Source organism: Branchiostoma belcheri, unplaced genomic scaffold, assembly GCF_001625305.1.
Source record: "Branchiostoma belcheri isolate BF01 breed outbred unplaced genomic scaffold, Haploidv18h27 scaffold74, whole genome shotgun sequence".
Classification (NCBI taxonomy): Eukaryota; Metazoa; Chordata; class Leptocardii; order Amphioxiformes; family Branchiostomatidae; genus Branchiostoma; species Branchiostoma belcheri.
This window is the reverse complement of record NW_017804398.1, coordinates 873,775-884,565: the sequence shown is the minus strand read 5'-3', so window position 1 is coordinate 884,565 and position 10,791 is coordinate 873,775. Positions and strand designations below refer to the sequence as shown.

At 39.5% G+C, this 10,791-nt stretch overlaps 2 protein-coding genes across 7 annotated transcripts in view; one reads left to right on the top strand and one right to left on the bottom strand.

Moving 5' to 3' along the window:
• The window catches only part of LOC109485246 (cGMP-specific 3',5'-cyclic phosphodiesterase-like), a 32,665-nt gene extending 26,679 nt beyond the window's left edge, over window positions 1–5,986 (top strand). For 3 of the 5 annotated variants that reach the window (XM_019788700.1, XM_019788701.1, XM_019788698.1), the window contains 11 exons: window positions 781–942; window positions 1,218–1,325; window positions 1,455–1,564; window positions 1,769–1,856; window positions 2,293–2,393; window positions 3,316–3,393; window positions 3,632–3,695; window positions 3,856–3,930; window positions 4,092–4,175; window positions 4,424–4,532; window positions 4,920–5,986. In XM_019788700.1, the coding sequence (XP_019644259.1) occupies window positions 781–942; window positions 1,218–1,325; window positions 1,455–1,564; window positions 1,769–1,856; window positions 2,293–2,393; window positions 3,316–3,393; window positions 3,632–3,695; window positions 3,856–3,930; window positions 4,092–4,175; window positions 4,424–4,532; window positions 4,920–5,443 (1,503 nt within the window). In that variant the 3' untranslated portion in view covers window positions 5,444–5,986. The remainder of the gene's footprint in view (window positions 1–780; window positions 943–1,217; window positions 1,326–1,454; window positions 1,565–1,768; window positions 1,857–2,292; window positions 2,394–3,315; window positions 3,394–3,631; window positions 3,696–3,855; window positions 3,931–4,091; window positions 4,176–4,423; window positions 4,533–4,919) is intronic. The other 2 variants (XM_019788702.1, XM_019788699.1) reach the window with 2 other exon arrangements.
• On the bottom strand, window positions 3,099–10,781 carry LOC109485257 (protein FRA10AC1 homolog). Of its 2 annotated transcripts, XM_019788731.1 has the most exons (13): window positions 10,700–10,781; window positions 10,385–10,467; window positions 10,064–10,202; window positions 9,615–9,691; window positions 9,351–9,434; window positions 8,976–9,060; window positions 8,748–8,793; window positions 8,419–8,532; window positions 8,171–8,213; window positions 7,770–7,891; window positions 7,485–7,575; window positions 7,196–7,254; window positions 3,099–3,365 (listed from the first exon to the last, which is right to left on the bottom strand). In XM_019788731.1, the coding sequence occupies exons 1-12, from the start codon at window positions 10,724–10,726 to the stop codon at window positions 7,212–7,214; spliced, it is 954 nt and encodes a 317-aa protein (XP_019644290.1). In that variant the 5' UTR covers window positions 10,727–10,781; the 3' UTR covers window positions 3,099–3,365; window positions 7,196–7,211. The 2 variants fall into 2 exon arrangements, with proteins under 2 accessions (XP_019644290.1, XP_019644289.1); XM_019788730.1 differs by lacking the exon at window positions 3,099–3,365 and having other exon boundaries at window positions 6,867–7,254.
• Window positions 10,782–10,791: the final 10 nt, after the last annotated feature.

Below are 10,791 nucleotides of genomic sequence, written 5' to 3'. Positions count from 1 at the left end.
GGCTTCACCACATTTTACGACATGGCAGGGAAAGAATGAGAAACACAAGGGAAAACAATGCTTTACATTGATATAACTATAGTATGAAGTAACATACAACTAAGACTACAACAGTTGGATAGCTATTCCCTACATTATTGGTTAGGATTTTTAATTGCATAATGCAAACTGTTGATTTTCAAGAAAAAAAGAAGTGTTCATGCCCCGCATTCCAATGCTGGAGCAGGAAAGCTTGAAATACCTACCAAAACACTTGAATACAGACATACTGTCAGTATGGAATGGATCTGAGCAGGTATTAAGTTAAGCCTGTTAAATTCCAACAGCCAATCAGCAAGGAGAATAGAGGAAAGCTGCATGCCTATTGGTTCATGCCCTGCATTCCATTGTGATGACTCATGCCCAAATGTGGTAACACTGCACACTAACTCAGTAATACATTTGCTATAACACAGCCAAAAAACTCAAATAAAACCATTCTAAAAGCCTGTATCACAAAAATTTAAAAAACGCCTAGGGGTATTTGCCCACTGTACCTCCATACCAAATTTCAGGACCTTAGGCCCTAAAATGAAGAAGCTGAATCCATTTAAAAAATGGCAGGAGAAGAAGGAGAAGGAGGAGAAGGAGGAGAAGAAACATCAGAAAAAGCAATATGGGTTCACCACCACTTCGTGGTGTGGTGAACCCATAATTAACATTACGTACCTCCGTTAGAATGGAACGCGGAAGATGTATTATTTACCTCCGAATCACCAGTCTCCTCTTTGCTCTCAAAAGAGTACTGTTTCACAGCCAGCACAGTTGCCTGCAGCCACGAAGATAGGACTGTACGACTTCCGCTTCAATGACTTCGTCATGAGCGAGGATGAGACGGTCCAGGGCGCAGTCCGCCTCTTCCTGGAATGCGACTGCGTTAATAAGTTTCGCGTGCCTTATGACGTAAGTTCATCCCCGTCTGTCTCTCTCTCTCTCTCTCTCTGTGTGTGTGTGTGCGTGCGTGCGAGTGTGTGCGCGCGCACGCGTTTGTGTATGTGTGCGAGTGTGTGCCAATAGGATTCTAGCAGTTGGCCTAGAGTATTTTGGCCGTGCGCCAGTAGGAAAATGCACAGACGTAAACAGAGACATTGGCAAATGTTTCATTATGTTCGATGGGAGTTCAAAACATTACTTCGGATCTCCTGTTCATCTATATTGTTCCCGCTGACGTCCTACAGGTGCTGTGCAGGTGGGTTTTGAGCGTGAAGAAGAACTACCGGCCGGTGACGTACCACAACTGGCGCCACGCCTTTAACGTCACGCAAACCATGTTCGTCATTCTGAAGGTGAGAAATCTGCTGTCGTTATTAATTGGTGTTATCATAGTAAGATCTTTCCCAGTTAATCAAATCGAATCTTATTTTTTGGTCTCTTTTGACCTTGTTAACAGACAGAAAAATTGTTCTCCCTTCCAGACGGCTCCGTTTTCGTCCATGTTTTCAGACGTGGAGACTTTCGCCATGATGACAGCGAGTCTGTGTCATGACCTGGACCACAGGGGGACCAACAATGCCTTCCAGTCCAAGTAAGTAGAGGTCCCATTGCCGAAGATCTCATGATTGCCCTGCCCCCAAGATTACATCAGAAAGATTTCTTCCAAACCTTTCAAAGACGCATTGCCTTCTTAGTACTCACATAACATTTGCAGATCACATGCAGTAGTAGCCTCTTTTGAAGTACAAGCCACTGCACAGTGTACATTGGTAACGAATTTTCAACCTCATTGCAGAATCGAGTCTCCCCTGGCTCGGCTGTACAGCACGTCCACCATGGAACATCACCACTTCGACCACAGCATCATGATCATGAACAGCGAGGTGAGACATTGTCAGCACATTTTGGACATTCAGCATATCCTATATTCGCTGCCGTATTGAGCACCAACTGGTGTGTCCAAACCATATTTCTTTACACACCAAAGTTGCAGTTTCACCTTCTAGAAGACTTCCTAACTCGTCGATCGGGATGAATATCTCTGTCAAAATTTCTCCAGACCTTTATTCCTGCATTAATCTAGGCTATATATAACTGTCAGTGTACATCAAAGACATAATCCCATGGTCGATGTACCCACAGATCAGGGCTTTAGTTCGTTTGGCAAACTGTTCTGCCTTTTACTGGGTATCATCCCATATCCATCTTTTCATGCATTTGACTTTGACCAACTTCAATGCCAATGTTGTTAAAGTTAAAGCTCTTCCCATCACACTGGTAACCACCAATCAAACATTTGTTTCTTGTTCGTGTACCCAGGGCAACAACATTTTTCAGTCTCTATCGGACGAAGACTACAGAGAGGCCCTCTCTATCCTAGAAGACAGCATTCTATCAACTGATCTGGCGCTCTATTTCAAGTGAGCACCGATCTAAAACCTTTCTTGTGTGTCTGATTAAGAAGGGAGATTTTTCACAACACTGATCTATCTTTAAGCTTTGATTCCGCTTTGCAGACTGGTTTATTTGACTAAGTGTCAAATAAAGTACAAACTCTTTTTTGCAACTGTAAGGCTGAATTGTAAGACTTTTGGACATAGAAGATAGTAAAGGTCTTTTTACGAAATATTGAAATATCACAAGGAAACAAGGCAGGGATTCACGACTTAGGTTTACAGTCAGTCTATGGTGTATAGTGGTTTTCTCGAAAATATTTGCCCATATTTTTTCTGTAAGGCCACACCAAGTAAATTTTATGGATGACGTCCGCGCGCGCATTGATTTTGGCCTGTTCCTAGAAAAAAAACAAGAAATTCCGCTTCCTGTAACTATGACCAAAGAGTCACGACAGTGCCGCAAATCGTCAGATTGACATGAAACCCGTAACGTGAAAACAGGACAGGACGACAACTGCTGTTCCACCTGTTTTGATGATGAATAAAAGACTTCTTGCTTCTTACACTGTGTCACCTCATTCAATTTGTGTCCTAACATTTGTTGTCTCCTAGTATATTTCTAATCTAGGCATCTTGTTTTTTAGGGCCCTTCTTGTTTTTTTTTCGCCCTCTCGCATTAGATTTAGGGTCTCCAAAGGACGTCATCCATAAGATTTACTTGGTGTGGCCTAAGTTAGCCAGTGATTTGTATACCTACCTGATGAAACTATTTACCAATGTACTTTACAAACTTTGTGACTAATAAAATTCCATAAAACATGTAATGTTACTGTTCTGGCACAGTGTTATCTGATTTTACCAAGTGCATATACATTGTACATTTTGATAAGTAAACATTGATTTTTTCTGTATGAATTCTTCACCAACTGTCGGGCTGTTCCATTAGAAAGCGGGGGTCCTTCATCAGCAGGGCACAGGGTGGTGTCACTGACTGGACTGTGGAGGACAACAAAAGTCTCTTGAGGTTTGTTATAAAGTCTTCCATATTAGTATTCCCACTTGTAGAGTAAAACCTTCTTGTAATCCATTGTGTAATTAAGTCCCTCCTGCAGCAGATGGTACATAAGGTGGCACCTATCTCTGTTTCAATAGCCCATGGGCCACACAACATCGAGCAATCAATACAGTAGGGGGCTATTTCACTGGCACATTGGTGTGTGCTTATGCACAAATTATTTTGCTTTGTATAATTTGTCCTACAGAGCCATGATGATGACTGCATGTGACGTGTCTGCCATCTGTAAGCCATGGGAGGTGCAGAAAAAGGTCTGGTGAAAACATTCAAGCAAAATTCCTTTCGTTGTTGTCATCAAAAGTTTTTTTTTGTGGCAAAATGGATAGCAATATTGACATCTTCTGATGCTATCTATTGAGTATGTCAAAAATGAGATTACAATGTAGTTTATTTGCCCATGCTCCATTGCAGGTTGCAGAGCTGGTGTACAGCGAGTTTTTCCAACAGGGAGACATTGAGAGGACCAAACTACATCAGAAGCCTATTGTAAGAACAATTTTCCTAAAGTCTATATCTTTTGTTTTAATTGTGACAAACACTTATTCAAGTTTCTGTTTGCTCTGACCTTACATTAGCTTATACTTGATTTTACCACAGACATAAAAAAGTGCTGACTCTCTCATGTTTTGTGTTTTGTTGTCTGTTAGGACATCATGGACAGGGAAAAGAAGGATGAACTACCAAAGATGCAAGTGGGGTTCATTGACAGCATATGTATGCCACTGTACAAGGTAGAAATTTCATTTCTCTCAACGGATTGTCGTTGGCAGTATTACACTGGTTCACTGGTATGGTCGACTGGCTATTGTACTTGTCAAAATGATCTATGGGAATTTCCCCAGTACAACAAACCTATACAAATGTTGTATACTACATGTACATCTGTCTTCTCTGTTATGACCAGTGCAAAGAACTGTTCATTGAGTTAATTTGAATTTAAAGCTGAGATAACTTTCTCTGTTGTCTTCCATTTCCCCAGGTGATGGCAGAGAAGTGGCCCAGTCTGTACCCCCTGTATGAAGGGTGCAGGTCCAACAGAGACCACTGGCAGGCTCTGGCACAGCAGAAGGCTACCATCGTCCTACCAGGTGAATCTGTGACTTTTCTCTCCCAACTCACAATGTTGTGATTGTATTAGTAGGACAACACCCCTAGTATTCTGTTACAGCTTAGCCCATCATGAATGTTCGTGGCCTGAACAATGAGCAAGCTGTCGAAAACCCGTCTGCTTATTCTCATGGATTAAACTTATCCTCAGTGATGTGCCATGTGAAATATACATGTATATAAAAGCCCCCACAAAAATCCCCAGTCTTAGAGTCTGCTTAGAAAGCTACAGCAACCCTAATGCAATATACATTTGTAATAAGGTAGCAGACTGGGGCAGTGGGCTGTAAGAATTGAACAGAAAATTTGAGAAAATGAATACTTGTCACCAATGCAAGTCATCTACATCTCTGTTTTGTTTTGCGCAGAACAGACTGATACCACGTCCACGGCAAAACGTCTAGCATCTACATCCAGCATAGAAGACGACTACTCAGAAACAAGTACAGCAGACAATCCAATTGAAATACACACTTCTGATATCAATTTGACTGGGAACTTAGCTGTATCAAGCAGAGAATGCTCTGCTACAGACACTGTGGAGAAGTCTGCAGAATTTACCTCCGAAAAAACACCTTTAGAACACCTTACTTTAGCTAGCAATCCAAAAGTGGCCCAGGACACTGACATCCAAAGATTCTGTGAGGAAAGAAGGAATGAGATCAGCTGGAAAAGATACAATCCACCAGATTCTAAAGGACAGAAAATAGTCCAGGAAGCCACTCTGAAGTCTCGACAGGCCCATGAAGAAATCGTTGTACATCGACAGAGGAAAACCTCCCAGCCTCAACAGCTGTGTAAAAAGATCAGTAGAATCAGTCTGCACTGTACAGATCTGGAGGAGGTGCCCAGGGAACATATTCACAACAGTAGGGTCTGTGCTATTCTGTGACTGCTGTGGAACTAAAATCATTGTCTTGTGTTAAAAGTGGAAAAAGGATCAATGATAGCACCTTTGAGTTGCTAGTTACCATGTAGCAATATTGTTTGTGACAAGCAACACCAGTATAATTATCACAGTACAAATCTCCCAAAATTGTGTACTCCAAGTCCAACAACTATTTCCTGGACTGCATACCTGTTTCTATGGCCAAGTGTGTCAGACCCACAGTACCATCTATCTATCTATCTGTGACAACCAAGTACTATTCCCATGACCTGGACTATAACTAGTAACAGGCCCAGGTCACATTCACTGTACGATCATTGTACAATCACAAACTAAGACGCATGTGTACATACAGGGTAAAAGTCTGTCATGGATCCTTGTTAGCAGATAGTTTTGTCATAGCCTGCTTGAAAATCCTAAGATATAAAAATCATACAACAGTCTATGACGAATGTGACCACATCATTATAGTGCATTCCTGGGGAATTTTGGGGGGTACTAGTCTCTGATCAGGTATTGCTTAACACTGGTGGTAACCGGCCTCTCATGCACTTCTTCTGGTCTGTTGGGATCATGGATGTGTTGTTGGAAAAAAAAAAAACTAAAAGAGATGTAACCAGAACATTCATACTATATATTAAGGGGAGTTATTGTATTGGAAAATGAGATTATAGTATCAGTGTAACTGTACTAGCTTCCTGAGGAATAAGAGCTATATATTTATGTCTGTCTCTATTTGTTAACTGTGGGGAATAATAATGTACTACATGTACTCACAAAAATGAATACAATATAGAAGGATGAAAGTTGAACGACACAATCAAAGGCCCCTAACTTTAAATGACTATTTTGTGACAATTGAAAATAGTATACAAAACTGAAGGCATTAAAAGCATATTTGTCAGGCACAGTATTTAAAGCATGCGTGAATTGAAGCCATGGATTGCCTTTCTCTGAACTTCTATCTATTGTTTGATGATTCCAAAAATGGTTTTGACATACTAGTACATCATTAGTGTACTTACATGTAACATATATACATGTGTATGTACATGTACATTCACAGAAAAATATCAACATGCTTCACAGTCTGTAGGAAATTTCATTGCCAAAATCTTCCCCATCTTCTTGACACGTTCTTAGAAAAATGGTTTCTTCTATGTAATACTGGTCAAAACCCCTCATTGGGGCATCACGACCAGGGTTTACAGTGTAAATCATATTTTTTTAGCTTTCAGATGCAAGACTTGACAACAGTGCTGTCACAAGCGCTTAAACCTATCCATGTGTGGTATATGAGTTGTGGTTCATCTTCAATGTACATGTACATGTAGTAAGTTATTTTCAAATGACCATAAAACCTCATCTAGTCAGGGAAGGTACCTGCAGCTGTACCTTATGTTGTGGAATATAGGTAATGTAGATAAGCATCAGTCTTTATTTCAGCTAAATGCAATATTTCCTTCCCCTAGCAAATGTACAAGAAAGTTTGGTATGGAAATCACAAGAGACACTAGTAGCAACATTTTGAACTGTATAGAATTGATCAGATTTAGTTCACATACAATTTTTGCCACATGTGAGAGTATTAAAGTGCAACTTTGTCCAAATGTACAAAGAATCTTCATGGGTCTGTTTTACATGTATTTCTGGACTTTCTTTGGTAAGTTAATACCTAATCTAATCTATATCATAAAATGACACTTAATTGATGTATGGGGTAGTTCTAAAAGAAACTACATTAACCAAACCCACAGTTCCAAATGTGCTCTCAGAGGAACATGTCTTCAAAGTAGTCATCAAATTCTTCCTCCCTAGAATAAGAAGGAAAATACATTATTTCTTAACAGATCAGATGGCAGGACACCTCTATATCATATGTAGATACATGTATAAAATCTTATATTAGGGATACATGAATTAAGGGCAAATGTGAAGGGTTACACATGTACATGGTACATCCCCTAAATTTACAAGTTACAACCTAGCTAATATTGGTGCACATTAAATATTGAAAATGTTAGGAAGATAACTGATGACTGACCTGGATTTTTCTTCAACAATTTGTACAGGACCTTTCCAGACTTCCTCAGCTGACTGACTGTTTGTAGGGGTAGTGCTGGATGCTTTCTCAGCTGAAACACAATACAATAAATGACTACAGTAAAATGTTGATAACTTTATACAATACTGATAGCAAAATTAGTGACCCTGTACTGACTGTAGCAATCACAAACTTTTCCTAAGTTAACTTCTCAGTCAGATTTACAAAATCCATTTTGCCTTTAATAAGCGTATGATTGGAGATGTTACTGTAAAGTATTCCTACCTTCAGGACTGGCTGTCTTGTCTTTGTCCTCTTTTCTTCTGTCTGAGTCCTCCTGGTCATGTTTCCTTCTCTTGGACACATTCCCTTCTGATCTCTTCTTATGAGACTTTGCCTCTTTTCTCCTAGGTTTCCCAAAATGAAAAAAATTGAATACTTAACTGAATACTTAAAAGATCTATATTGTATATTCATGTGCTTAAAGATGACCATTTATGACCTAACAGGTGTAAAAACACAAAAACAAGATGATCACTTGTCAAACCAATGTGATATCAAACAAAATCCCATTCACTGACAGCTAACTGAATCACATTTGTAACAATTATGCATGATCAAGATGGGAAACACATTTTTGCTGAGAAAAGATTTTTGCTGATAAAAAGGATAAATTTTATACTAACTTGTGGTGGTAGTTGAGTTTATAAGAACAGTCTGGACACAGTCCTGAAAAAGGGAGAGAGCAATTGTAAGTTAGGGTTAGGGTCACTATTTAAAGCGATTAAGCATATTTTTGTCAATATGTCCATTTACTTGTATCTGTCTAGTCTGCACCTTCTTTAAGTTCAGAATAGACTGGAAAATGTTGTGCCTGGCATTAACACAATATCATCGTCATAACTGAAATATAAGACAAATAATTTTTACTTACTGAGCTTGATGAGTGCATTTTTCTTCTCTCCTTGCTCCATGTAACCAAAGTTGACTTCCCAGCTCTTCAGACCTTCTGTCTCTGAACACTTTTTGTTTCCACAGGAAAACTGGCCTAATATCAATGTGTTCATTGGGAAGTGTGCAATCAGGGATGGAGTACTATTGAATGAATAGGTGTGCCAGAAAGTCCAGAATAGACTAAAATGTTCACCTTTTTTGGTGCAAAAATCACATGTAAATAGTATACATTTCTCTAAATAAAATGCCATACAGAGCTCCAAGTTCGTAAAAGTCATTATCATCTACATCATGAGGAAATATCCTTACCTTTTCCTTCGATTACTTCTTTTTCTATTCTCCATCTGAGTGCAACCTGGAAAATGGAAAATCATAAAACTGGGGTTGAAAAGATTTAACATGGAAAAATCTCTAAAGGACAAGACAAAAATCTCTAAATCTCTAAAGCACAAAAATGAACAACAATGTATACAAAAAAGATTTAACTGGACTATTCATGATCAATTCAAATTAAACTGCCAATTCCACTGTAAGCACCTTGTTCTCCTTGTATCTACTCAGGTCAGCAATGCAGTATTCCTTGTAGAGCTTGTCATAATATTTCTTTGCCATTCTTTTTTCCCTGAAAGAAAGGAAATGATCAGTATCTATCACTTCAGGTACATGACAGTCAACCACAGAAACTAGCTGGAACACTGGAACTAAGAGTAAGATAAACAAAATAGAAATTAGAGACATTGGAACAAACTTTAGGAGGAATTTGAAATTTCACCACACCTAGAGAATGTCCATACATTGACACTTTATAACTACCTTTGACCAACTCTTTAAAGTATAGGTCAATAGATAAGGCTACTAGTACTAGTACCTATCAGTGTCTTGATTTTGCAGTGTAAAAAACAAACAGCTCACCATGTGTCCATTTCCTCTTCTTCATCGTTCCACAGGAAGCGGTGGTTCTCTCGGATTATGTCCAGGTCTGTCTTGTCATTTGCACTGAACAGACACCAGGATGGACATAGTTTAAATTTAGAAGAAAAACCAACAGTGCTATATCAACTATCGTAATTCAAAAACATCTAGAACAATATAGCGTTAAGTACAATTTACAAACATCACAGGAAATCAATACTACATTAGTAATACTGGAGAAATCAATGGTTATCAGCCACTTACGTTGACCGTTTGAAGTCCTCTTTCTTCCCTCCATAGTACAGCAGGTAGTTGTTGATGAGCTCCTTGTGTCTTCCATACTAAATTCAAATTAAGGTAAACAATCTGCCATTCTGCATCTCCCCCTCCTTTTCTGCCACTCTACTGTTTTCAAATACCTACTGACATACAAACAAACAAACAAACACACACACACAGACAGACACACATACACACACACACAAACACAGACAAACACACATACACACATCACTAGAAAGCTTTAAACAACTCCTGTAACTAAATGTGCAAGGATTGAGTGTGACAAGTCATTTGGTATCACTATGATATAGCTAGCTGCCGCCACCCCGCGTGCCTGCGAAGAACGTCCTTGGTTAAACCGAGCGGTGGTTATACTGGCTATACAGATACACAGACAGACACACACACAGACAGAACAAAGACAAGGATACAGCATCCATGGCCCTGAAGTGGTACATCCTGTTCTGGGTTTCCTCCTTGTCGTACATCGCAGCGACTGTTCTCTTTGACGGGACTTCTCTGGACGTGCTGGGCCGAGACTTCCTGTACAACTCGTCGTCTTTGATAGACCTGGGTGAGATAGTAGAATGGATAACAACTGTTAGTTCTGTACAAGACTGGCCTGGTGTCCAGTCGTGGGTTATCTAGTAGAAATTAAGAGAATAGCTCAAAACTACACTAACGTTACAGTTGTTGGCAATCTGTGTTCTACCTTATTTACCTTCACTTTAAGACAATGAAGCTCATTCTACCTTTTCTTCTCCGTCTCCGCATCATGATCCTGTTCACTGTCATACTCATCGAACTCCGAACTGTAACCTCCAGCCCGGTGGATCTGCACATCAGACACAAGTATGGATATTTTTCGTTCAGGAGAAATAACTAAATTTATCACAACCCAAAGAGTGTCTCAGTAGCAAGAACAGTGTACCAGGATACTGCACCATCTATCAGTGACATTAACTTACATAGCTTCAAAATTCTTTTGTCTATATCACTGCATAATCCAAATGTTCATTGACGACTGCTCTTTGCAGAAAATCGAGGAAAACTTCTCAGAAACTCACCTTGCCCAAATCAAGACGTTCCGCCATTTTGCCACTTTAGAGTAAACATATAAAATAGTTCGGGGACAGGAAGTACGCGCAGCAATAAGTTA

Bases quoted from the DNA above. Each gene is read 5' to 3' on its own strand.
- LOC109485257 (XM_019788731.1), bottom strand. From the start codon at position 10,726: ATGGCGGAACGTCTTGATTTGGGCAAG. The intron at 10,203-10,384 runs GTAGAATGAGCT...TATCTCACCCAG, and splicing joins GCGGAGACGGAGAAGAAAAG to GTCTATCAAAGACGACGAGT. The intron at 7,576-7,769 runs GTAGGAATACTT...ATTGTGTTTCAG, and splicing joins CAAGACAGCCAGTCCTGAAG to CTGAGAAAGCATCCAGCACT.